General features: G+C 34.2%; 4 protein-coding genes, 1 long non-coding RNA gene, 1 other non-coding gene and 1 pseudogene across 7 annotated transcripts; 5 read left to right on the plus strand and 2 right to left on the minus strand.

The window, feature by feature from the left end:
• Window positions 1–3,263: 3,263 nt before the first annotated feature.
• Window positions 3,264–3,840, plus strand: LOC18009592 (protein RALF-like 9). Its single transcript, XM_006391932.2, has one exon. It carries the CDS (start codon window positions 3,391–3,393, stop codon window positions 3,628–3,630), a length of 240 nt encoding a protein of 79 aa, XP_006391994.1. The 5' UTR covers window positions 3,264–3,390; the 3' UTR covers window positions 3,631–3,840.
• Window positions 3,841–4,020: 180 nt separating this feature from the next.
• On the minus strand, window positions 4,021–6,472 carry LOC112081636. Its single transcript, XR_002896570.1, has 3 exons — window positions 6,285–6,472; window positions 4,918–5,782; window positions 4,021–4,829 (listed from the first exon to the last, which is right to left on the minus strand). It is a non-coding gene; the product is annotated as an uncharacterized LOC112081636 (long non-coding RNA).
• Window positions 6,473–9,522: 3,050 nt separating this feature from the next.
• Window positions 9,523–12,905, plus strand: LOC18009491 (MLO-like protein 6). The gene is made up of 14 exons (XM_006391933.2): window positions 9,523–9,736; window positions 10,116–10,173; window positions 10,277–10,539; window positions 10,630–10,746; window positions 10,820–10,880; window positions 10,967–11,130; window positions 11,219–11,313; window positions 11,398–11,447; window positions 11,547–11,587; window positions 11,673–11,846; window positions 11,933–11,968; window positions 12,057–12,124; window positions 12,225–12,285; window positions 12,371–12,905. Exons 1-14 carry the CDS (start codon window positions 9,614–9,616, stop codon window positions 12,815–12,817), a joined length of 1,758 nt encoding a protein of 585 aa, XP_006391995.1. The 5' UTR covers window positions 9,523–9,613; the 3' UTR covers window positions 12,818–12,905.
• A 161-nt stretch (window positions 12,906–13,066) lies between these two features.
• On the minus strand, window positions 13,067–14,414 carry LOC18009659 (photosystem I chlorophyll a/b-binding protein 3-1, chloroplastic). Its single transcript, XM_006391934.2, has 3 exons — window positions 14,114–14,414; window positions 13,961–14,022; window positions 13,067–13,858 (listed from the first exon to the last, which is right to left on the minus strand). Exons 1-3 carry the CDS (start codon window positions 14,255–14,257, stop codon window positions 13,243–13,245), a joined length of 822 nt encoding a protein of 273 aa, XP_006391996.1. The 5' UTR covers window positions 14,258–14,414; the 3' UTR covers window positions 13,067–13,242.
• A 1,311-nt stretch (window positions 14,415–15,725) lies between these two features.
• Window positions 15,726–18,677, plus strand: LOC18009652 (annotated as a pseudogene).
• Window positions 18,678–19,025: 348 nt separating this feature from the next.
• LOC112082243 lies at window positions 19,026–19,229 on the plus strand. Its single transcript, XR_002896896.1, has one exon. It is a non-coding gene; the product is annotated as a U2 spliceosomal RNA (small nuclear RNA).
• A 3,866-nt stretch (window positions 19,230–23,095) lies between these two features.
• LOC18009579 (G-type lectin S-receptor-like serine/threonine-protein kinase At1g61480) lies at window positions 23,096–26,428 on the plus strand. 2 transcript variants are annotated; one of them, XR_002900826.1, is made up of 7 exons: window positions 23,096–24,529; window positions 24,623–24,733; window positions 24,833–24,996; window positions 25,074–25,284; window positions 25,385–25,506; window positions 25,726–25,876; window positions 25,958–26,428. XR_002900826.1 is itself a non-coding variant. In XM_006391936.2 (7 exons), the coding sequence occupies exons 1-7, from the start codon at window positions 23,272–23,274 to the stop codon at window positions 26,249–26,251; spliced, it is 2,427 nt and encodes an 808-aa protein (XP_006391998.1). In that variant the 5' UTR covers window positions 23,096–23,271; the 3' UTR covers window positions 26,252–26,428. The 2 variants fall into 2 exon arrangements, 1 of the variants encoding a protein (XP_006391998.1); XM_006391936.2 differs by having other exon boundaries at window positions 25,385–25,622.
• Window positions 26,429–27,566: the final 1,138 nt, after the last annotated feature.

The raw sequence follows: 27,566 nt of genomic DNA on the forward strand, positions 1-27,566 counted from the left end.
TCCAAATAAATTAAATATATAAATAAGATAAACTGAACTCCTGATTGGAGTTTTTTTTATTACTTATTTATTTATTTAATTTATTTGGAAGACTACATAAAACAACAATCAGTTATAATATGAGGATGTCTAAAAGTCTCAAGGTTATTCTATCTTTTGTTTTTGTTGTCTTCTTGGCTCTTGCAGCAATCAAAACTGAGGCAAGGACCCTAAATTATCGTGATCTTATTCGTGGAGATCATGATAGGCTTTGTGATAAAGCAAAACCTGGTTCCTGCACAAAGCAACCAGTGAATCCTTACAGGAGGGGTTGCGAGGGAAGCCAGCATTGCCGTGTACCATCTCCAGAAAAAATGTGAATCAACCTTTCAGCATATATATGTTGCATTAAATTTAGTTTCCTAACTCTTGCGACTATATTTTTTTTACATCATTTTTTGGTAAGCTTCTGACTGGACTACTAAGCTTGGTTGATTTTTACAAATGGCATCCTCATATTAATTTTTAATGAATAATTACATTGCCTTGTTATGTAATTATAGCTTGTAATTGTTTTTGTAATTGATTGTAATCCGATGATGTTATGATCATATAATATAAAAAAATTTCGTTAATTGTTCGGTATTTAACACTTTTTCTAGCTATTTTCACTTTCTTATCATGAGAGTGAACTTTATTTAATAATATGTTTTGGTATCATCTTTTTTGCACTCTACCATCTCAAAAACTTTAAAAAAATGCAATTTGTCATTCTTATTAGCATGGGATTCTGGAAAAGAATCATAACCAAGAATATTCAAGTTCAGAGAATTTCACTAACATAAGTGAATGTAGGGGTAATTAGGATAAATTATTTAGTTTAGTTTTGAATTTGATTTAAATAAATGATAAATACTAACCCATCGGGTTGGGTGTTTAATTTCAACCTCTTCGGCTTCCTCATCCACCATGTCTTTCCTTTGTCTTTACTCTATAGACACTTCTTGAGAGTCAATATGTGCTCTCACAAGTCAGTCCTTATTTCGATTCTTCTTTGGATCCAAAGATAGTAACAAATAGAAGACTGAGATGAAATGACTAAAACAACTCTTACATATCTTGATATAAAGCAAACAATCTTAAGTGCCAAGATTAAGCATATATAAGGTGAATTTTAACCAAAAAAGTAAGCTATTTTAAGAGACTGAAGAAAAAACTGAAACAGCATTCTCTTAATTTGGGATGTCTGTAACATAACAGATATTTCAAGAAGAAGAAGAGTTATCCTTCCCCTCTTCACCTTTCAAACACCATAGCTAAGGAAATCAGGTCCCGTACTAAACCCTCTTCAGGATGAGAGCAACATAGATATGTTAACTCGCTGGCAAAGTGTTTGTGATCTCTCATGTGGTTATTTTGTTGTGTTAGATTGTCTAATCCTGCTCTGTGTTTTTTTTCCAGCATGTGTGCTCCAGGTGTAGATATTATATTTCTGTTGATTAATAAATTTCACGTTTCTACAAGAAAGAAAAGAATCCATACTATTACATGAACTAAAGCACTCCATACTTTAGTTGATCATCATTTCTATCAATTGTTGCCTAGTATTTATGCTTTAGTTCATCTTTCATCTAATAAAATCAACTAACACAATGTTTGTCCTCGTTTACTTTTTTAATGATTTTTTTTATCAGAAAATTGTTTTATGATTAATTTTGCTGTATAATCATGTTCTTAATCATAAACAAAAATATCTAAAAAATGTGCATATATATCTAGCTGAAAAATATGTATACTTGTTCTAACTCGTACAAATATTCAATTGGCATTGTAAGCGCGCAGTCCGTTGGCGTCAATTTCTTGTCATGTTTCAATGTATACATAGGCTTACATCAGTCTGTGCTTGAACATTTTTCTAAACTATCTAAGACAAAATTGTAACTATTTTATTATTTGGTATCAACTGATCTCAAATTCTGTAGCAATTACAAAAAAAAAAAAAAACTGTAGCATCATATGATATAGTGGACTTATTTACACCAGAAACTAATTCAAAAAATAAGAAGAAGAAGAGGAAACAAACAATTAAAACTCCATAACCAAAAATCTAGTCAATATTACTTTTCAGCTAATATAACAATAGTATTTCTACTTCTACCTATGACTAATTCGTTGTACAATAATAATTTTCACAACCTTTTTTTAACTTAATTAAAGCTACAATCTTGACTACAAAAAAAAAAAGAAAAAGCTTATTATAGTTATTGCAAGAGAAAGAATGTCTGGATTGAGTTTAAAAAAACATTATCCAAATCTATTATATTAAAACAGAAGCATTTTTAGCTTCTGTATCCAAACACTCTAAAAAAATTTTCTAAAAAATTATTTGGAAACTCTTTTAAGATTATCCCAATTTGTTGCAATATTATTTTTAAAAAATATATTTTCTGTTATATATAAATCTAATTCCGAAATTAAGATATTATTAGATTACTTTAGATTTCCTAAATATAGATTAGATTTAACTTAAAATTCATATTTTAAAAAAAAATTGTTATTAAATATTTAATTTCGACATTTAGATATTAATTTAAATTAATTTAGGCTTCATTAAATATAGGTTATATTTCATTTAATATTTAGATTTAATTAAGGTTATATCTAATAATATGAAAATTTACCTTAATGGGAGTTAAATTTAATTATGAAAATGTAGATATTAAGTTAAATCACTTTCAATTTATTAGATAGGTTATATTTAATTTAAAAATTAGACTATATCTAAATATCTTAATTTTAATAATATTTTTATAATATCACATATGATAAACAAATATGCTTATTGTAGTTTTTAATCCAAATCAATAAGTCAAAAATTCTATAAATTCATAATGAATAAATATTTATATTATACAATATAATGATAGAACGGATTAGGATCATGTTTTTATAATTTTATAATCTTATGCGTGTTAGTTTGTCAAAACATGTAAGATAGTAAACTAATTTGAGACAACTAAAAAAAGAAAATTAATCTTCAAATAAATTATATTTAAACACAAAAATAAGTATCAATTACATTTATAATTTATTAAAATTGAAATTCTCGTGTCTAACGAAATTCTCGTGCATCCGCACGGGGTTAGAATCTAGTCTTTACTTAAAACAACATCTGTTTACTAAAATCTCTGTGGTTACTAATCATCATCCAAAGATAACCAACATTGAAATCCATCTCTTCTCCACTATTTAAACACTAATAACATCTTCATCAAAATCCCACAGAACCAATTCCAAATACAATTAAATATATAAATTAGAAAAACTGAACTCCTGATTGGAGTTTTTTTATAACTTATTTATATATTTAATTTATTTGAAAGACTAAATAAAACAACAATCAATAATAATATGAAGATGTCTAAAAGTCTCAAGGTTATTCTATCTCTCGTTTTTATTGTTTTCTTGGCTCTTGCAGCAACCAAGATTGAGGCAAGAGCCATAAATTATCGTGATCTTATTCGTGGAGATCATGGTATGCCTTGTGATAAAGCAAAACCTGGTTCCTGCACAAAGCAACCAGCAAATCCTTACAAGAGAGGTTGCGAGGAAAGCCAGCATTGTCGTGGACCAACTCCATCAAAAATGTGAATCAACCTTTGAACATATATATTTTGCATCAAATTTAGTTTCCGAAGTCTTATGATTATATTATTTTTTCCATCTGACAAGCTTCAGATTGGAGGAGCATGCTTGGTTACATTTCCTCGTTATGTAATTTTAATTTGTAATTGGTTTTGTCCTATTGATTGTAACCCGATGATATTATGATCATATAAAGTATAAATATATTCAGTTAATTGTTCCCTATTTAGCAGTTTTTCTATAGCTATTTTCACTTTCTTATCCTGAGAGTGAATTTTAGTTCAATAATACGTTTTTGTATCACTTTTTTGGCACTTGATGAACATCTCAAAAACAAAACAAAAAAAATGCAATTTGTCATAATTCTTAGGATGGGATTTCAAAAAACCAAAAATGCTTAACTGAAAACAAATCATTCTATAAATTCTCAAAATCTGCAATTGCAATGGATACAATCTGCCACAGTGCCAATGATGATTCTATGGAAAGTGTGGAAAACCATCCAGAGGATTTTGAGCACTTAAATTATCCCTCTGTGCCGCTTTGATCAACGGTAGTAGACTCTGCCTCTGCCACAGTTTCAGGTCGGGTTTGCTTCATTCTTGTGACATCACTCTCAACATTGCCAATCTTCTGGTCCAAAGAGTCAAATTTTCTTTCGAAGTCACCCAACCGTTCAGAGATTTTGCTTCCTAATGCACCTTGCTACTCAAAGCTTCTATCAAAGACACTAATCCTCTAGACAAAAGCTCGTTTTCAAACGCTCTCTCAATGTCACTTTCCCTTCTCTACTTCTTTTTTTTTCATTCTGTCTCGTAAGGTGACGTCCAGATTAGTGTCATCTTTCTCAGTTTCCTCATCCCTCACAATCTGTTTGCCTTAACTTTTCCTCTTCTTCTTCCTATCTTCACCTTCGTCCTGATCCTTTCTTTTGCTCTTCTTCTGCAGAATTTTCTCAGAAACCTTATTGACCAAATCATCATCGCTACCACTCTTTGCCTTCTTACTCTTTCCCTTCGAACTCTTTCGCTCCTTACAGTTTTCAGGAGGACAATCTCGGACACTTGCTGCATCCCAGACAAATACATCAAGGCAACCATGCTTGATATCTCCAACCAGATTTTTAAGTTTGTATCCATGTTTCCTACTGGCCAAACATGAAATAATTCTTCTTCAGCCTTCTCCGACATATGCCTCACACGTACCTTGAAAGAAGAAGGTACCAAATGTTACACAACTTTCATTTAACAACAGAATTCTAAATCAAAATTTCTATCATCAAATTAATATTACCTTTGTGTGTTGTTCTTTTTCCCGCAACAACAAAGCTTCAAAATCAAATCGCTTGCGACTTGATCTGTAACGGAGAAGAGGGACAACAACTGCTGCTTCATTCCTAAAACCAAATTTTTCTACCAAGAAATTAAAGGCAGCGATTCTTATCCCCATATGATCAGCACATGGACACAACCATGGACTACATAGGTACTCCTATCAAAGCTTACTATTTTATGGAATCCACGATGCTTTGAAATCTAACCCTCCCCAATGGATACCTCTCAAATGCTTCCAAATCCAACACTCTTCTTGCATACTTCATAGGAATTCTGCTATTTTGGGATATTCCAAGGATTTCCTATCGATAGAATGCATAACAATCCAATCACTTTCCTATTCTCAAAACTCCATGTCCTACATCTAGACAACACCAACTCCTTATGTTTAAATTTCGGTCCACCTCCAGTGATTTTAAACTCTTTCCAGAAATCAGAGTCCTCTATTTCCATTTCTTCTTCATCCGCCATTTCCTCACAATTCAATCCGGTAATTACCGCGAACTCATGCAGAGAGAACCTGATGGGCTGATCTCCAATCAATATCCAAACCTCATGCACATTTTCTATGGACAACTGTCATGTCAGGAAGTTGTGAACAAGATTGGAAGACGGTATATAATCCATGTCTGCCAACTTCAAAATTACTCCAACCGAAGAAGTATCCTTGATGTTGTTAAAAACATCAACACCTATGCCTTCTTTCACCCTCCCAAAAAAATTCAAGAAACAGTTGTGATTCAAACTTCTGTTCTGCAGAGGCGATTTTCCCATAAGATAGAATCGAGGAGGATAATATTTCGTCCCACTATGTGACCCCATATCTGCAGAATATTAAAAAATTTCTCTATGAGTCTACGATACCATAATAAAATTCTGTCACGATTACATAATAATCCTGTCATAAAGACAACAACAATTCTGTCACCATAAACAAATTCTGTCACAATTCTATCACAATTTTGTCACCAAAATAACCTATCGGAAGAATCTATCTATCCCAGCATTTCATACATCAATTACAATTCTGTCATCCTTTAAATAATAAATCAGCAATCCTTTTAATATTCTTCAACCTATACCCTCCAAATTCAAAATAAAAATTTCTGCCTCAGAATGCGTCTCAGTTACTGGAAATCTGTTAGACCTTATCGGGTTTCAAATATATGATCTGAAATCAGAAATACTAAACCAACATATTCATAGAAATTTTAAATGAAACCCAAGAACTTTTTCGAACAAAATATGTTTTCACCAAATCAAACTACCGACACTTGGAAAATGATGTAAACAACCGAAAAAACACGTTTGATTTCTCGTATTTACCTTCGCCGCCGGAAAACATCTCTTACTGATCCGAGTAAATGAAACACTCTACGCCGGTAACCCTAAACCGCCGATGAAGCCTTGCAACCCGCCGGATATCAACAGTAGGTAGCCGCCTCAGATCTTTGCCTTCGTCGTTGCCGTCGCTCAACAAAACCCTAATCCCCAGAGAACGAGAGAAGACAGAGAACAAGAGGATACAGAGAGTCGGGAGGAAGAAATGTTTCGGTTTTAATGTTTTCTCTGAAAAATTAGGGTTAAAAGTTAAAAGTTAAAACACAAAAACATATAATTAAATTAATTAGATTACATAATGACATTTTCCTAGTAAAACAAGTTCAAAAGGATTTATATGATTTTAACAAAAAAATTGGGTTGTTTGAGTAAAGTTGATTCCAAGTGTGTTAGTTAAATAAAAATGTTTGTTTTCTAAGTTATTTTATGTAATTTCTAGTAATAAAATGTATGGTAACTATTATATATTAATAATATAGTTTGGTACAATTTTCTTTTGTTTAAGGTTTTCATCCAAAAATATCAATTGGTTATTCACCTAACTGACTTTTGCTATGGCTATATTCGTATAATTAGGTATATCTCAATATGGTTATTGAGTTAAATCACTCTTAAAAGAATAATAATATATAATCACTTTTAATCTCCAGTTTCTTCCACTCCACTCTTTAATTGTAGTTCGAATAGGTAATTGATAAGCATCCTACAAAAATAAGAAGAACAATTAAGCTTATCTACAATTACATTACTTGCATGCATCAACAGGAAAGTCATCAGTCTCCAAGGAAAATAATTGTATGGAGAGAAATTCTTCCAAGCAAACCCATAGTTTTTTTATTTTGGGTTTTGCGATTAGTTGAGTGGCAAAGAGAACCATTGCAAGAATGACATTGAGACCCCAGGGACTAGTGATATCAAAGCTGTTAGAGTTTGTAAGGTAAACTCAGTAAAATCTCAGGGCCGGATATTACACAAATTGAATTGTTGATATGTCATTAATTGTCATCACGAGATTACATCATTCATATAAGACATGTATGTGGTTTGTAACAATTAGTTTTTTTTTTTTTTGGGGGGGGGGGGTGGTAAAATGTAAAGATGTAACAATTAATTAGCTTTTTACTAGATCAATATCAGTTATAGACGTCAACGCATAAAATTATGAGTGTCCACATTGCATCGAAACATCTAGCGTTATATTACAATATTTTTCATATTATAACTTTTATACGCGTATGCATGTGGATATTAAATGCAATATCATTACAGTACGAGCCAGAAAGTCCTAACTCTTCAAACTTGTTACATCATTTTTTTGTTTTTAAATTGGGAGAAAAATCTTAGGCAGAAGTACAGACTAAAGTAATTTGATACAGTGATTTACAAACTACCTTATGTCTAATATAACAAAAGTACTTTCATAGAGTAACAATAACTTCATGTAATCGTGGTAAGGTGACGACTTTAAATTGTCTAATTGCCCAATGAGGTAATGATATAAGTTATAACTATTTTAGTTAAACCTTCACAAATAACAATATGCTGCACATGTAGTTATCACTTATTATCAGTATCATTGACGCACCCCAATAGTCAACATATGTTTTTCTATATGATTAGTATCAGCCTCGACTTTTATTGGGCATTGATATCCTCGATCGTTAAAATTACCCCAATTGTTAGGTAGCACGACCGTTATCAGTTATTACTTTAGACTTATCTGAAAATATATTTTTGATCATTTATATAATCTTTAGATATTTTTGAAAATATCATGGAGAGCATGCGTGCGGTTTTTTTTTTTATTCTCTTTTCATTTCACATAGATGGTATCGTCAACAGAAATTTACGAAATATAGACATATTTCTACCAAATAATTGAACTTTAAGGATAAAAGAAGTTTGCATAAACTGACACAGATTTATTATTAATTTACTAATCTACACTGTAAAATTTTTTTATATAATAATTGTATCACTTAATTAGACTAACGTCGACAAATAAAACTAACAATTTACTATACTTTGTATTTAGAATGAGAAAACTGTCTGGAATCCAAAATTTGATGTAAGATTCGTGTTTCTATCCGTTCTAAAAATGATATAGTGCTTATAATTTTGATCATATCATACTCTAATTTCTCAGGTTTTGTTAATATAATTTTTCTTTTGTAAAAACAATTTTGAGATATAAATACCTTCAGTTTTTTCGTAAAAAAAAACTAAATACACTTAAGTAGTATAAAATATAGTTTTTTTTCCAAATCTAGCATGCCAATTTTTCAATCCCAAATCTATTAAAAAATATTGTGTTGAAAATATTTTATCACCCTATATGAATTACAAACAAAATTAAAAAATTATACCTGAGTTCAAATTTTTCCAATTTAAAATAAATTTTGAGTGCTGTCAAAAACGAAAAGAATAAATTTTGAGTCATTATGATATTATTTGAAATTTAATTAGTAATGCTATGCTTAAATCAATTTTTTTTATAAAAAAATACTATTATGCAAAATTGTCTTTTTCAAAAAATATCTTTGTAAAATCAAATGCAAACGGAAAACAAATCCATTTGCGTTTGACGTTTTTGCATTTTGAACAAAAAGAGAAATCATATTGTTTACGGTATTAAAAGTTGTGGAGCATTGGAAAACTACATATATTAAATGTAAACCAAACAGTCAATGTCATATCTTTATTCAAAATTTTTTTTTTTATTATAGGCTTTGGTGTTCGTTTTGATTTACAATCCATTAATTCGGATGTTATTAGTGTTTCTTTGCTTTTGAAAGTCCAAAAAGTTATATTTTCTCTATAAACTACTTTGCTTGGAGAGAACTTTCGATACATCAGCGAATCGAAAAGGATTAAACAAAACTTCTTTAGTAATCTTCTTTCGGTTACATCAAATATTATGATATGAACAATAAATTGACACAAGAAAAAAAAAAACACATGCAGGAGGAGAAGTTAGTTATACAAAAAAAAAAAATTAATGAGTAACTCACAACAATACATTAATACATAACGGTACACACGGGAGATGTTTTGAGAAAGTCGTAATATGGCTTCAAAGTCAAAAACTTTGAACTGTTCAAGATACACCTACTCGACGGTCATCTTCTTTCATCTTCGTCTCTCTGTTTATATTAAGACATAAATACACATCGATGATTGCAAACGAACAAAATTACAAAATAAAAAACTAAGAGGATAAACTTAAGAAAATAATATAAAACGCTGATAAAAAACTGCGTTTCAAACGAAAGCTTTTTTTATTTTGGTTGCTTAAGATTGTTCTGTGAGCTCTAATGGAGAATAAGGTGAAAGAAAAAGACCTACAACAGACTTCCACGTGGGCCGTCGCCGTGGTTTGCTTCGTCTTGCTTCTAATTTCGATTGTCATTGAGAAACTGATTCATAAAGTTGGAACCGTAAGTCTTTTTTTTTCTTACTTCTTCTCCCTTCTTCTTGAATCTTGATTCTCTGTTTCTTTTTTTTTGCTCTGTTTGTGTGTCCGTTTAGTTCTTCTTGATGCTCTGTTTCTTCCTTTTGCTCTGTTTCTAAGTCTGTTTAGTTAGTTAGTTCTTCTTGATTCTCTGTTTCTTCTTCTTGCTCTGTTTCTGAGACTGGATATTTCTTCTTCATCATCCCAAAATTCAAACTTGATTTCACAGATTAAAATTAATTTATGTTTGAAACTGCCAATATCCAAAAAGGTTTTAGTTTCGATTGGTTTTATAATGTGCTCTGTTTCTGAGACTAGACAAAAGTGAGAAACCATGCTCTGTTTTGTTTTATTTCTTCTTACAGTGGTTTAAAAGGAAGAACAAAAAAGCTCTTTATGAAGCTCTTGAAAAGGTGAAAGCAGGTAAAATTACTATTAATTCAAAAACAAACAAAAAAAAACAAACTTCCCTCCAAAAATTACATTTAAATAATGAGATTAGACACTAATTAGATGTAAATTGCAGAGCTTATGCTGATGGGATTCCTATCACTACTGCTAACAATTGGCCAAAACTTTACATCAAATATTTGCATCTCCAAGAGCATCGCAGCATCAATGCACCCTTGCAGTAAAGAAGAAGCGGCGAGAATCTACGGCCCTAAGGAAGATCCCAGAAATGACAAAGGAGACGAAGAAAACTCTGGTCGAAAGCTTCTCCAGTTAGTCGATTCTTTCATTCCTCGGAGGAGTTTGGCTACTAAAGGTTATGACAAATGTGCAAAAAAGGTAAAAACTGATTATTTCAATCTATCAAATCCCATTAATGCAGACAGTTGTTTGATTTTGACAGAAGGGTCTTATGATATTTGTGTCCAGGGACAAGTCGCTTTTGTATCGGCTTATGGGATGCATCAGCTTCATATATTCATCTTCGTTCTTGCGGTTTGTCATGTGATCTACTGTATTGTTACTTATGCTTTGGGCAACACCAAGGTAGATTCTTTTAATATCCATCCACATTGTTGAGATCGTGCTTGTTATCGCTAAAGATTCGATCTTTCCTCAGATGAAAAGGTGGAAGAGGTGGGAAGAGGAGACAAAGACAATCGAATATCAGTACTCACACGGTATATATATAAAATTTACTAACTTGTAACGCAAGAAACTAAGTGTAAAGCTTGAACGAGGCATTTTGTTTTTTCAAATAATGTAGATCCAGAGAGGTTTAGGTTTGCAAGAGATACATCTTTTGGGCGTAGACATCTGAATTTCTGGAGTAAATCGTCTATTTTGCTGTGGATTGTATGTTTCTTCAGACAGTTCTTTGGATCTGTAACCAAAGTTGACTACTTGACACTAAGACATGGTTTCATCATGGTAAAAAACCTCAATCTTTTGATCTTCTATTGTCTGTCTCAAGCCAAAGTTCTTACGGCATTGCAAAAATGTTTTTCTTCTTCTTCAGGCCCATTTGGCTCCTGGGAGTGATGCGAGGTTTGATTTCCGGAAATACATTCAGAGATCATTAGAGGAAGACTTCAAGACCATTGTCGAAATCAGGTTTGGCGACAAATAGTTTTTAACAAATTCAATTTATTCACTAATTACCTCTTAGTCTAATGTTTCAATTGCTTACATATGCAGCCCTGTGATCTGGTTTGTCGCCGTGCTATTCCTCTTATCCAACACAAACGGTACACTCATCTCCAAAACGTTACCGCATCGATATCTCTTCAAAGCCCAATTACAACCATCCAAAATTAATCTACTTGTTCTGCTATTCTTGTGAACAGGATTGAGTTCTTACCTCTGGCAACCAATCATTCCTTTCGTCGTAAGCAACACAACATTCCAAAAAGAAACAGTTTTTCGGTTTCGTCTCTAACAAGTAATACATGAATGTATATAACAAACTGCAGGTGATTCTTATTGTTGGGACAAAGCTTCAAGTGATAATAACAAAACTAGGACTACTAATCCAAGAGAAAGGCGATGTAGTGAAAGGCATGCCGCTTGTTAAGCCCGGTGATCATCTATTCTGGTTTGGTCGACCACGTTTCATTCTCTTCCTCATTCACTTGGTCCTCTTCTCGGTAACACTTTCACATTCTTTTGCTTTCCTTCCTCTGTTTACAACAAAAAACGACTGAAAAAAACAAACCTTTTCTTTGATTTGCAGAACGCGTTTCAACTCGCTTTCTTTGCCTGGACTACGGTAATTAAGCAAACAATGCTACATTTGAATTAAAACCTAATCTAAAAATCAATCAATCATTGAGATCAAGTTTGCTATTTCTCTGCAGTATGAGTTCAAGATCGATAACTGTTTCCACAAAAACAGAGCAGCTGTGATCATCAGAATCTCACTAGGGTAAGTAAAGCTTAACCAATCATAGAAACAGAGCAAATCATCCTTTAAAAAGCTAACAAAGATACAACCTTTTCTTCTTCTTTCTTTGTCGATCTTGCAGAGTCATCGTACAGATTCTTTGCAGCTACGTGACTCTTCCTCTCTACGCTCTAGTTACTCAGGTAACATACACACACACAATATAAAGAAAGATTGGAACTTTTTCAAATTCAAATTTTTGAGATTTTGATTTTTGGTGTGTTTTAGATGGGTTCAAAGATGAAACCTACAGTGTTCAACAAGAAAGTAGCAACGGCGTTAAAGAGTTGGCATCACAAAGCTAAGAAACAGATCAAACATGGAAGAAACTCAGAATCAACGACGCCTTTCTCTAGCCGTCCAACTACACCGACACGCGGTTCTTCTCCGATTCATCTCCTCCGCAACTTCCATAAACGAAGCAGAAGCGCCGACGAAAGCTTCGTGAATTCTCTGTCTTCTCCGAGATACTCTGATTTCGACTCGTGGGAACCTGAGCCTCAACACGAAGCTTCTTCTTCCGCATACCATCATTCTAGGGTTAGAGAAGAAGACTTTGAGAACAAAGCTTCTTCTTCATCTGTTGTGGAGCTTCCTTCTAGACCTGAACAAATACCAACACAGCTTCAGCATGAGATTACTATAAGCCTGAGGGATTTTTCGTTTAAAAAATGATTTGCTCATTTTTAAATTGATTATTATTAGTGATTTGTTAATATGTTATATGGAAACAGATCTTATACAAAAAATTCTTCTCGTTTTATATTTGTCACAGTTTGATCGGAGACTCAGATTCTGAAACCCTAATTTCTCAATGTAGAACACACAAACTCTAATTCAACTTTTCACCTCATAGATGAAAACACAAGATATCTCATATTTATCATGAATATTTTTGAGCATCACAGTTAAATACGAACCAAGTTTAATCCTAGAAGTTGTTCTTATGGCCATTGAGATTGTCATTTCTTACAAAAGACGAATATGTTTTACACAGGGTGTTACAAATACGAAGAAGCTGATGGTACCAAAGAGAAAGTAGGATACAAGAGAATGGAGACCAACATAAAAACACATGAGATGATATGATCATCATCATCTCAGTGGAACTTGAGGCTGGTCAAGACATTGTTGTTGACTGGATCCGCCAAATGATCAAGAAGGTTCTGGTACGGTCCAACACCGGTTACTAGCCCCTGCACAAAGTAGCCTAAGATGGCCAACATGGCCAATCTACCGTTCTTGATCTCCTTGAGTTTCAACTCCTTCATGGACTTCTCGTTTTTACCAAACCCAAGAGGGTTAAAGAAAGGTCCACCAGGGTAAGCCGGTTCACCTGAACCGGAAAAGCCTTTCTCTAAACCCAAGAAGTACTGTTTGCCCATAGATCCAGGGTTGTACCAGTCTTGCAACCTCCGGTGCTCAGCGAATCCCATCAGAGCCATCTCGAGAACAAAGAGTGTGTAGTTGTCTGCCCAGTAACTGTATGTCCCTGCAGGTGGAATCACACCGGTTTGGAACCAGGGAAGAGCAGTCTCTGCTGGAATCAGACCGGCTTTGCCTAGAATCTCAGGAGCAATAGCTCCAGCTGCACCCAACATGGCGAAACGTCCGTTGATGATCTCTCCGTATGCTAGCCATCTCGGCTCGATGAACCCTCCAGTACCTTCTGGGTCTGAAAGACCAAGCGGGTCAAATCCATAGTCTCCAGGTAAGCTGCAAGAATCACAAGATCTCCCTAGTTATGAACCATTGTCTATAAAGTCTACACATTTTTAAGATCATAATGGTTAAAAGAAACGAAGTCTTTGGAATTACCTGCCATCCAAGTAAGTGAGACTCTGAGAGGATGCAAACCACAATGGTCTGTTTGCTCCTTGCTGAAACAAAATTCACAGAAAAAGAAGATTCAGATTATTCAGTGCATAGAAAAAGAGAGATTTGTGAAAAAGACTAGAGACTGTCATGTACCTTGACAGGTGGAGTTGAAGTAGCCTTAACGACAAAGGAACTCTTCCTCTGTGAAGTGGACACAGCTGGTTTTGTGCCGAAGATCTGTCTAGCGGTCTGAACAGAGGAGGTAAGTGAAGAAGACACAAGTGCTTGTGCTGCCATTATTTTGCTCTGTTCCTTAACTCTTTCTCTTCTGTGTCACCAAGAGATGATGAAGATGATGGTTCAGTAATGGTTTTGCAGGGGAAATGTTAGAGAACAACGAACAAGGTCCATTAGAACTACTTGTGGCTTTGAAATAGCACAACTGGTTTTGCTCAGATTAGATTAGTATCTGCTTCACCAACTATATTTGTCCACGTGGCAACATAAGTTGGATAAGGGATGTTGTTTCTCTGTTTCTCCTTATCTGCCACACAAGAAATAAAAAAAAATCTTTACCTAGAAGCCTATTGGTTATAAAATATTGTATGCTTTATAGATTGGAAATTGTAATGGATATGTGCTTCTGTGCATAAAGAACCAAATTGGCATTTTGATACGGTTAGCAAAGAAAGTTCTCAATTGCTTCATAGTCCATTCAAATGTTAGTGCAACATTCTAATTACACACTCTAATTACTTCAAATTCCGTAAATCGGTTCGGTTTTCATTCGACTAATAAAAAAGTAGGTTCGGTTTGATAACTTTGGTTCGGTTCGGGAAAAAGATATAAAAAAACAATGATTGCTGCTACAATATTTAGGAGTATAAATAAATGTTTTTTGTTGACAAAAACATTTGTTTCCCCATATGCATATTTAGTTAAAAATATTATTTTTAATGAGTTTCAGCAATTTGATTAATTCGGTTTGATTAAACCGAAATTAGGCTATGATTCGGATTTGGTTTGATGAAATTTTGGTTCAGTGCACTTCGTTTTTTTTCCCCCTTAGAGACACTATAAATAGTTAGCGTTTTACATAGTTCCCGCTAGTGATACACCGTCGGCGATTTTTACTAAACTAGATGCTGTATGAGTTGGAAATAATCAACCATAGTTTCTCATGTACTGATAGACTTTAGCTCCGGTGGTATATAGGCACAGCTTGTCTTCGTTTGGATTACGCTCTGTAAGTGTTCGGTGAAATGCCTCAACGAAATGGAATGCTTCAAAGCTACGTTCTTTTTACCAGGAGACTAGCTTGCAAGTCATATAAAATAGATAATTGCTGCACATATAATGGTGAAACAACAGCGAACTAAGTGAGATTTGATTGATTAATATTCTCATCATCTGATTCATTCATATAAGATATTGGATTCTTCAGTGAAGACTGTGACAGTTCTCATCTTTCGGTGGATGCAGAGTATAAAAAGAAAATCTTTCACTGGTTCTTATGGACTTAACGAGCTAAAAAGGGAATGAAAATGACAATGTTGGTATATGGGGTTAAAGTCAAACGTTGCGTGGTTGATTGGGTAAAAGGTTAGACTTCTTCGTGGCAATCACTTTGTGTATTATTTAATAAGGTTTAAGAATAGTCTCACAAGTTCCTAGAATTCATTTTCTTGGGTTACTTGCTCTAATTAACATGTTTGCTTCTTAAACTAATCTAAAGGAGATTGTTATTGGAGACACATGAACAAACATGGGGATGAGGAGGTTTGCTTGTTTGCTCTTTCTTACCACGTTCTTAAGTTTTAGTTATGCAGCTATAACGCCAGAAAGTCCTTTATCAATAGGACAAACTCTCAGATCCTCTAATGAGATTTATGAACTGGCTTTCTTCAGTCCTAATAACTCCCAAAATCAGTATGTTGGAATCTGGTTCAAAGGTATCATTCCCCAGGTGGTTGTGTGGGTGGCCAATAGAGAAAATCGTGTTACAGACAAATCTAAGTATCAGCAGCAATGGAAGTCTTCTCTTATTGAATGGCAAACATGGCGTTGTCTGGTCCAGTGGAGAGACTTTCGCATCTAACGGGTCTCGAGCAGAGCTTTCAGACACCGGGAATCTTATTGTCATAGACAATGTTTCAGGGAGATTACTATGGGAAAGCTTTGAGCATCTTGGTGATACTCTGCTCTTATTCTCAACCCTGATGTATAATCTAGCCACCGGTGAGAACCGTGTGTTGACTTCTTGGAAAACTAATACTGATCCATCACCAGTTGACTTTGTGGTTGAGATTACACTGCCACTGAGTGCCATCACAGGCGTTTACTATGAGAGGCTCAACGCCTTATTGGAGAAGCGGTCCATGGGCTAAAACAAGGTTCACAGGGATACCACAAATGGATGAAACATATACAAGTCCATTCAGTGTTCAGCAAGATGCAAACGGGTCAGGATCCTTCACTTATTTACATAGAAACTTCAAACTTCCACGTATAGTGATAACATCTGATGGGTCACTAAAGATTGTTCGGCATAATGGGACCGGCTGGGAATTGAACTTTGAGGCTCCAACGAACTCATGTGATTACTATGGTGTATGTGGACCTTTTGGGTTGTGTGTGATGTCTGTTCCTCCAAAATGTAAATGCTTCAAAGGGTTTACACCAAATACATTGAGGAGTGGAAAAAAGGAAACTGGACTGGTGGTTGTGTGAGGCGTACCGAACTAGATTGTCAGGAGAACTCTACTGGGAAAGATGGAAACGTCTTCCAGCAAGTTGCCAACATAAAGCCTCCAGACTTTTACGAATTTTCAAGTTATGAGAGTACTGAAGAATGCTACCAAAGTTGCCTCCACAATTGTTCCTGCTTGGCCTTTGCTTTTATTCATGGAATAGGCTGCTTGATGTGGAACGGGGAGCTAATGGACTCTGTGCAATTTTCTGCGGGAGGAGAACTTCTTTCCATTCGTCTTGCACGTTCTGAACTAGGTAAGGCTTAAAAGATAACACGAAAGAGCTACTTCGTCATATACATCTTTATCTAAAACTCCCTTAATAGCAGCATGTGTTATTGTTAAGTTTGTTTTTGTCTTATATATTTCAGTTGGTAATAAGCGCAAGAAGACTATTGTTGCAAGTATTGTGAGCCTTTCTCTTTTTGTGTTATTGGTTCTGCTGCATTTGGTTTCTGGAGATACAGAGTGAAACGCAACAGTACACACTTGACACTACTATTTCTTTATAGATTTTTTGTTGTTTATCTATTTCATTTGATTGCTAACGAGTAACACAATGATGACCTTAATATCTGTCTGTTTTAGTTTCAGCTATTATATCAAAGGATGCTTGGAGGAATGATCTGAGACCACAAGATGTCACAGGTTTAAATTTCTTTGACATGAATACCATTGAAACTGCCACCAATAATTTCAGTCTGTCAAATAAACTCGGACAAGGTGGATTTGGTTCAGTTTACAAGGTAAGGGGATTTTTGTCCTCTTTTCTATCCTCTGCTTATTCTCTCTAGATGACATGCTGCAATCTGTTTCAGGGAAAGCTGCAAGATGGGAAAGAAATTGCTGTAAAACGGCTTTCTAGCAGCTCAGGGCAGGGCAAAGAAGAGTTCATGAATGAAATAGTACTCATCTCAAAACTACAACACAGAAACTTAGTTCGGATCTTGGGATGTTGCATTGAAGGAGAAGAGAGGCTACTTATTTATGAGTTCATGGTGAACAAAAGCCTTAATACTTTTCTCTTTGGTTGGTCCTTTCTTTCCTCTTTCCTTTTCTATTACAGCTTCTTCTACGTAGAGCTCTTAATCTGATAAATTTTTGGACTATATTATTGGTTAGATTCAAGAAGAGAGCTCGAGATTAATTGGCCAAAGAGATTTGATATCATTCAAGGTGTTGCGCGTGGACTTCTCTATCTTCACCATGACTCACGCCTTAGGGTCATTCACCGAGACCTAAAGGTTAGCAATATTCTTTTGGACGAGGAGATGAACCCGAAGATATCAGATTTTGGATTGGCTCGAATGTTTCAAGGAACACAATATCAGGACAACACTCACAGGGTTTTTGGAACCCTGTAAGTACATTTCTTCAAAAATAGGCTTAGCAAGATTCATTAGTCATATCTTAGCTTGTGTAAAACTATTCGATTGTTTGCACAGAGGATACATGTCTCCTGAGTATGCGTGGACTGGGCTGTTCTCTGAGAAGTCTGATATTTATAGTTTTGGAGTTCTGATGTTAGAAACCATCAGTAGAGAGAAGATCTCAAGGTTTAGTTATGATGAAGAGTGCAAAAGCCTTCTTGAATATGTAAGTAAGACTTCTTCAGGTTTCAAAACCTTTTCTTGCTCTTATATTCGGCTGATATTCTGAAATTTCAACAGGCATGGGAATCTTGGTGTGAAACTAGAGGTGTTGATTTTTCGGACCGAGATATTGCTGATACATGTAATCCATCTGAGGTTGGAAAATGTGTTCAGATTGGTCTGCTGTGTATTCAACACCAACCTGTAGACAGACCCAACACACTTGAGTTGCTGTCCATGCGCACCACGACATCAGATCTTCCATCACCAAAACAACCCACTTTTGCAGTGCACACGAGATATGGCGAATCCAATTCTAAGGAATTGTTGATCACCGTCAATGGGATGACACAATCTGTGATCCTTGGACGTTAAGAAACAATGTGTTTCTCTCTCTCTCTGTCTCTCTCTGTCTCTCTGTCTCTCTCTTTCTCTCTCTCTCTTTCTTGAAACTAGTTTTCTGATTCTCAGCTTTCTAAGAAGAAACAAACTTAAAGTGTATTGAGTTTGGTTAAACTTTTCCAATCTTTGGGATGTTAACTGAATGCTGATTCTAGATTAAGTGTTTAGGTGATTTAAACCAAAATCAAATTTCAGAGTGTTTGCTTCCAAATATTACGGGAGGATTGTAGTGGAATTTGTATTTTTTTACTTTTCTAAGAATTAAAATAACGTAAGACGTTGTTTTTAATCCCACATCGGGAACATAGTAAAACGTAGGTCATGACACTTTGCTATAAAATAGAACGTGGCTAAGATTTACTGTAGTATCTGTTCTTATCAGTGTAATATCTGATATGTGGGCCATCGGCTCACTCGTTATTAACTCAATTTTTGAAGGGAGCAAGCCCATTAAAAATACTTTGCTATCTGGGCTTTCTGAGTTGCCCATGTGTTGCACTACTGCATGGACCTGGCTCATCCCATCATTCACTAGTCCAAATTTTGGTTAATAATTGTCTTAAGAAGTCATGGCTCATCCCATCATTCACTAGTCCAAATTTTGGTTAATAATTGTCTTAAGAAGTCATTAAATCGAGATAAATTTTTAAATCACAAACACTACGTTAAATATACCTTTGTAGGTTTTGATGGAACTAGGTAATTAGCCCGCATAAAACACAAGAGTTTCATAAAATAATTACATCATTAAATTATTAACTTTGTTAAAAAAAAAATCCCAAAATATAAGAACAATGTTAGACATTCGACCATTACCATTCACTCATATATTTATAATTACAGAATTTTTTTTCAAACTATTTTTTTATCTCTTCCTCAACAGAACTCTTTTTATTTTTTCGTAAATGTGTGTCATTCTAATCGGTTATTTCACGCGTTTTCCTTCTTCTTCTTTAATATATTTGGTTTATGTTTTTTCTTCTACTTAATCGTCTTTGACTTTGACTTATTATTTATCATTTTTTGTCATTTTTAACAATTATTCTTTTTTTTTTAAAATATATAATTGTCTTCGTCTTCCAATTTTTCTTTTGATCGTTTTCGTCTTCTCTGGCTTATTATTCTTTTGTTTCTTCTTCATCTTATCTTCAACCTCAACTTCTTCCGCTTCGTCCTTTTCTTCTTATTTTTTTAGTTTTGTTTATCGTCTTCCTCATATTTTTCTTTTCTCTTTTTCATCATATTCATTTTATTCTTCTTATTCATCACATTTGTCATCTTCAATTCCTTCTACATATTTTTTTCAGTTTTTATTCATCATCTCCAAATCCTTACCTTTCTCTCCTTCTTCTTCTTTGATGTCTTGGTCTAATCTGCATTTTTATTCTTCTTACGGTTTTTTATTTTTTTTGTCTTTGTCATATCTTTCTTGTCTTTTCTGACTGTTTTTATCTTATTTTTTTTCTTTTCGTTATCTTATCATTCTTCTTTTCCATCATCTTTGTCTTCTCTGAATTATATTTTTCTATTCTCAATCTTCCCGTTTTTTCTTCTCACTATTCTTCATCATTTTCCTTCTTTATTGTCTTTTTATTTTTTCCTTCGTTGTTTACTTTGTCATCTTAAAGTTATTCTTCTTCTTTATTATCTTCTTCTTCCTTGGCTTCTTTTTTATTCAGTTTTGTCTTCATTTTCTTCTCCCGGATTTCTTCTTCCTCTTCTTGTTCCCTCTCATTTCTACATTTTCTTTGTATTTCTTATTCTTCAGATGTTTCTTTATCACATCATTGTCTTCTTCCTCGCCATATAACCTTGTATCTAAGTATTCTATTATCGGTTATCATTAATCTTTTTTGTTTCTCTCTCTAATTATATATATATATATATATCTCGTTCCCTCCTTCCCTCTTTCTTTCTAGAATCTCCTAATTATGTTATAGTGATAGAACTTTCAACTATTTTAATTTAGATTAAAGTGATTTTATAGAACGACTCGCCTAAAAGTTTATTTTTTTAAAGCTAGTTATTTCTAGATAGATATATGTTTGACTATTCTAATAATGTATCAAGAAACATGACGATTCTTAGAGAATTCATCAAATATGGGGTAGAAATGTATCACTCTTCAAATCTGCTAATTTAACAGATGACTACAAAAGTCATATGCTCTCTCTCTTCAACAATTTGGCCATATATGATATCAACAATTATTCTTAATCTCTTTATCCAAACGTACAATAAAAAAACATTAAAAATACATGCTATATGTAGATTCCACTTTGCTTCATTCCTAAATATTGTCCTAATATCCGCAAAGGTGCATGGATCTCTAGCATAATCCAATAGAAATCTCAAAAGATCAACCTCTCTCGGACAAGACTCCACAACACATCGGGTGATCCCAGAAGTCAAGATCTTCATAGTGTAGCATACCCTCTTGAACATAGAATGAAGAACACCATCAACAGTTTTAATATCCTAAAAGTAGCACAGACCTCTCCTCACAAGCAATAGAAGGCGAAGATAATGAGTTCACCAGAATTAAGTGGACAATCCTCTAGTACACCCGAACTCCGAGAAACTGTGAGCCGGGTATCCATTCACATTGATTCGGATCCCATACCCATCTAGAAGGGATGTTGGAATATAACAATGTCATTGCCGCTGGATTAAGTTGATTGCATTCCATCCAAGATATCAATTTGCTTTTGTTCTTCGAGTCAGACACGTTGACATCATCATAGATGGAATTTTGTGGTAAAGAAAGATGCACCGGCAAATAATCAGAACCCTATAATTATGAAAGAACACATATTAATGGATTTCAATTATGATTAATAGCACGGAACAGAATCAAATATAAAGTTAAAAGAAAACTATACCTTTTGGCATCATATTCAGTTGCAAAAACAATGAGAAAGGAAGCAGAAACGTGTTTAGCCAAATCAGGTTAGGGTTTTTGGTTTAGAAAACTAAAGACGTAATGAGAACAGAATAACAGAAGAATATTATTGATCAGTGAAATATTTATTTTGACCATGTTTTGTTCTATACGTATTTATACTTATAAAATAAAAAGCATAAACGATATTTGTAAGGATAATAACTTGTAGCATGTATATATCTATTTAAATAATATATTGGAGATTAATTGTTAATTAAAGATGAGGTGAGTGAATGGAAAAGTTTAGGGGTTTTTTCTTGGTACTCTTAAATTTTCGATTTTTGGGTGTTTTTTTTTAATTAAAACAATAATTGAGATGTATAGAAAACTATGGTTGTTTTTTTATAAAAAAAGTAGATTAATAAAGTAATAGTTTGTTTTTAATTAAAACAATGATTGAGGTGTATAGAAAATAATTTTCGTTTTTAAAAAATATATTAAGAAAATAATAGAAAATAATGGTCCTTTTAAAAAAAATATATATATTAAGAAACTAATAATTTTTTAATTAAAAAATGGTAGATTTTAAAAAACTATAGTCGATTTTTTTATTTAAAAATATATTTAATTTAAAGATAAGATTATATTTTACTAAGATTATTAAATTTTAACTAAATTTAATTTGAACCGAGTAAATAACTAATAACTAAATTTAATTTGAACCAAGTTAAAGGCTAATATAGACTTTTTATTGAGGGACAAGATGATAATTAACCACCTCCAAAATCAATGAGAGAGCTAGAAATCAAAAATTTACTCGGCTTATAATATATATGATTAAAGTTTCAAAGATGCCCTCTCTCTAACCAGGAGAGAAGAAGACTACTTTGAATAGAAAAGGGTATATGTAGATCATTATATTTTTCTCATAGCTCCAAGTCTCTTAATTCAAGAAATTTCTTTACCGTACATTTAAAGTGTGTTACACCAAGGTCGATTACTATCTATAACAGTCTCTTATATTCTAAGAATTGCACTTTGTGTAATCTCTTTAAAATCTATATGGCCCCTATGTCATATTTTGCTGTAACCAATCATCCTCAATAAAAAGTTCTTCGTTTAAAAAAAAAATTTGTGCTCTAAGGGTGAAACGAAGATTTTAGAAACCACTAAGAAAGATCTGATTGATTAATATTCTCATCATCTGACTTATTCATATAGTCATCTTTTCAGTTGATGGAGAATGTTGATGCTTATGTTTCAATGTGAACATGAAAAAACACGATATTTCAATTTGAGATCAATTAGTCAAAACACTTGACGGGGTCAAATGTTGGATTCGTTATGTTAAGCTATGAAAATGACAATGTTGCGTTATTGATTGGGTAAAAAGTTGGACTTCTTCGTGGAAAATTCGTATGTATTTTGTATTATTAAATAAAGGTTTAAGTTGATTTTGTATAAAGTAATGCATAATCTTGGAACGTAACTTGCGTTGTGGTCATTGTCCATAGATGGTTGAATGTAGTTCTCACAAGTCACAAGTCCCTCGCTTTTTTTTTTTGTTTTTCTTTCTTTCTTGGCTTTCTTGCTCCTGATATTTGTTCGCTTCTTAGACTAATCTGAAGAAGGTAGTTTTTTTTTGGGTTTATAAGAAGATAGTTATTGGAGAGACAAAAGCACATGGGGAAGAAGAGGGTCGTGTTCTTTAATTCTTTGCTCTTTTTTACCATCTTTTCAAGTTGTAGCTTTGCAGGGATAACCACAGAGAGTCCTTTGTCAATAGGACAAACTCTTAGCTCTCCTAATGGAGTTTATGAACTGGGTTTCTTCAGTCCAAATAACTCCCAGAATCATCAGTATGTTGGAATTTGGTTCAAAGGTATCATTCCTCGGGTGGTTTTGTGGGTGGCCAATAGAGAAAAACCTGTTACAGACTCCACGGCAAATCTAACAATCAGTAGCAATGGAAGTCTTCTCTTATTAGATGGAAGACATGGTGTTGTGTGGTCCACCAAAGAAGTTTTTGCATCTAACGGGTCTCGTGCAGAGCTTTTAGACACCGGAGATCTTGTTGTCATAGACAATGTTTCAAGAAGAACTATATGGGAAAGCTTTGCACATCTTGGTGATACTCTGCTTCCTTTCTCGCCCATCATGCATGATCTCGCCACCGGTGAGAAACGGGTGTTGACTTCTTGGAAAAGTGATACTGATCCATCACCTGGTGACTATGTAACTCTGTTTTCATCGCAAGTGCCATCACAGGGGTTTACTATGAGAGGCTCAACGCCTTATTATAGATCTGGTCCATGGGCTAAAACAAGGTTCACAGGGATACCGCTATTTGATGAAACTTTAGCAAGTCCGTTTAGCTTTCAGCAAGATGCAAACGGGTCATGGTCTTTCTCTTATCTAGAAAGAGACTCCAAACTTTCACGTTTAGTTTTAACATCAGAGGGTTTGCTGAAGATTTTTCATCTTAGTGAGACCGGCTGGGAAGTAAGCCTTGAGGCTCCAACAAATCCATGTGATGTTTACGGTGTATGTGGAGCTTTTGGGATGTGTGTTGTGTCAGATCCTCCGAAGTGTAGTTGCTTCAAAGGATTTGTACCTAAATACATTGAGGAGTGGAAAAGAGGAAACTGGACCGGTGGTTGTGTGAGGCGCACAGAACTAGATTGTCAAGGAAACTCTACAAGCAAAGTTGCAAATGTCTTTCATCCTATTGCCAACATAAAGCCTCCAGACTTTTACGAGTTTGTAAGTTCTGTGGATTCTGAAGGCTGCTATCAAAGTTGCCTCCTCAATTGTTCTTGCTTGGCCTTTGCTTTTATTCGTGGAATTGGGTGCTTAATATGGAAACAAGAGCTAATGGACGTAATGCAGTTTTCTCCTGGAGGAGAGACTGTTTCCATTCGTCTTGCACGTTCTGAACTAGGTAACACGAAATAGTTCTCCTTTGATATTGTTCTTTACGTTAGTATCATTGCTTATTGTTTAATTTTTTTTTTTTTTGTCTTATACATCTTAGATGGAAATAATCACAGGACGAAAGTTGTTGCTAGTGTTGTGAGCATTTCCCTTTTTGTGATATTGGGTTCTGCTGCATTTGGTTTATGGAGATACAGAGTGAAACATAATGGTAACTATCTCTCTATCGATCTCTTGTTACTTATCTATTCATATGCTTGCTAACGGTAACACACTGATGACTTTACTATCTATTCAACTCTAAATTCAGCTATTGTAGCAAAGAAAGCCTCACAAGAAGAGTGGAGGAATGGTCTAAAACCACAAGATGTCTCAGGTTTAAATTTCTTTGAGATGAATACCATTGAAACTGCCACCAATAGTTTTAGTCTGTCAAATAAACTCGGACAAGGTGGATTTGGTTCAGTTTACAAGGTAAGAGAACTTTATTTTCTTTACTCTTTTGTGTTCTCTGTTTATGCTCTTGAGATGACCTTCACCATTGTGTTCAGGGAAAGCTGCAAGATGGGAAAGAAATTGCAGTAAAACGGCTTTCTAGCAGCTCAGGGCAAGGCAAAGAGGAGTTCATGAATGAAGTAGTACTCATCTCAAAACTACAACACAAAAACTTAGTTCGAATTTTGGGATGTTGCATTGAAGGAGAAGAGAGGCTACTGATTTATGAGTTCATGTTGAACAAAAGCCTTGATACTTTTCTCTTTGGTGAGTCCCTTCTTGCCTCAAATCGTTTCCTATTATCAGTTTTTTCTCTCTCTGTGTAGAACAGTTTATCTGATAGTTTTTACACTGTAATATTGCTTAGATTCAAGAAAAAGGCTTGAGATTGACTGGCCTAAGAGATTCATTATCATCCAAGGTATTGCACGTGGACTTCTCTATCTCCACCGTGACTCACGCCTCAGGGTCATTCACCGAGATCTTAAGGTTAGCAATATTCTCCTAGATGAGAAGATGAACCCAAAAATATCAGATTTTGGATTGGCTAGGACGTATCAGGGAACTGGATATCTAGACAACACTCGTAGGGTAGCAGGAACTCTGTAAGAATCTGTTTTCTTGTTTTAAGAATCTGTTTTGAAAAACAAGAGTCATAGCCATATTCATATGTTAAATTAGGTTGAATATTTTTTGATATATGTGCAGAGGATATATGTCTCCCGAGTATGCATGGACTGGGATGTTCTCTGAGAAATCTGACATCTACAGCTTTGGAGTTCTGCTGTTAGAAATCATCAGCGGAGAGAAGATATCAAGATTCAGCTATGGTGAAGAAGGAAAAACTCTTCTTGCATATGTAAGACAGACTTTTAAGTTCTCATATACTTGCAAAATTTCATGCTCTTACATTTTTTGAGATATGGAAACTTAACAACAGGCATGGGAATCTTGGTGTGAAAATGGAGGAACTGATTTGCTAGACCAAGATGTTTCTGATTCAAGTCATCCATCTGAGGTTGGAAGGTGTGTTCAGATTGGTCTTCTTTGTGTTCAACACCAACCTAGTGACAGACCCAACACACTTGAGTTGCTGTCTATTCTCACCACAACATCAGATCTTCCATCACCAAAAAAACCCACTTTTGTATTGCACTCGAGAGAAGAAGAATCCTTGTCTAAGGGTTTGAGCACTGTCAATGAGATAACACAGTCTTTGATCCTTGCGCGTTAAGAAAAAGTGTGTGAATGGAAGTTGTTCAATCCTAAATTGTTCTCCATTTTCCAATGTTGATAACTTCAACATTATCTCATTAATGTTTTTATTTTCTATACAACCTTTGATGATTGATCAAAAGGTAAGCACGTGGTATTGGAACAACTAAAACTTGTTTTCTTCTTCTTAATTAATTCTCACTAACAAAAAAACTTTTCAATAAATCTGCAATTGTTTTTTTTTTTTTTTTTACTGTGAGACGATGTGTATTTCTCAATTCAATACAACTTGTCAAGAAATCCATTTAATTCAACATATCTTGTCAATGCCAACATATTTTAGCTTCGTGGTGTATTTTTAGACAACTCCTCGATAAGTCAATAAGCAACAAGCCAAAATACATAGAAACATAATAAGCTAAGCCACCAGAAACTTAAAATCCTAATTAAGTTTCGAAACGAAAAGAGGCATTGCATCTCTAAATCTATATATCTTAGTTTGGTTCAGTGATCACAGAGATCACCTCATTCAACAGGGCATTCTTTTCATAGACACATGCACGCTTATTGCGCTCCAACATCTCTTCACTCTTCTTCAATTCGACTTCTTTGACATGCAACAACTTCAACTTATCTTGGATTTTCTTCTTAGTTTCGTTTGGCACCACGTTCCATCTTTGTCTTTGCTCAACAGAATCAAAACCAAGAATCTCAATCGATTGAGCAAGATAGGACTCTTGAAACCATCCTTAGCCATCGTCTTCACCATTTTTGATGCTCTCACTCTTCTTTAACTTATCATCATCAGGAGATTTAAAAGCCATCTCCTCAGCTCCCCCAATAGCCTTGGACAATCTGAAATGATCCTCATCATCATTGTTATCGCTCGAAAAAGGTGCTTCTCCACTTTCTTTATATATTTCTTCCATAAATGCTTAATCTTTTCCATGAGCTGGTTCAAGTTAGTCTCGAAGCTAACAAGATCTTGGATGATTTGTAAAACCCTTGCCTATCTTCAAAAGGATCCTTCCCTGTTTCGAGAAAAAAAAAGTTTCAATCAAGAAAAAAAAGCACTTCAGTTAAAGAACTTGCTGTTTATTGATGAATATATATATCAGGGATAAATATGACTGGATATAAATACAGTATGGGGAATGACTAGGGTAATATTTTTCATAATTGCTGGAAATATCACTGACGTAAAATGGTGGATAAGTATTACTCTATTCAACCTCCACACCCTCTTTTACATTAATAATGTCTGAAACTGGAAAAGAAAAAAAGTATGCACTCTTAATTTCAACAGAATAAACTTTTAATCATTTCACAATGTT

Source organism: Eutrema salsugineum, unplaced genomic scaffold (genome assembly GCF_000478725.1).
Source record: "Eutrema salsugineum unplaced genomic scaffold, Eutsalg1_0 scaffold_8, whole genome shotgun sequence".
NCBI lineage: Eukaryota > Viridiplantae > Streptophyta > Magnoliopsida > Brassicales > Brassicaceae > Eutrema > Eutrema salsugineum.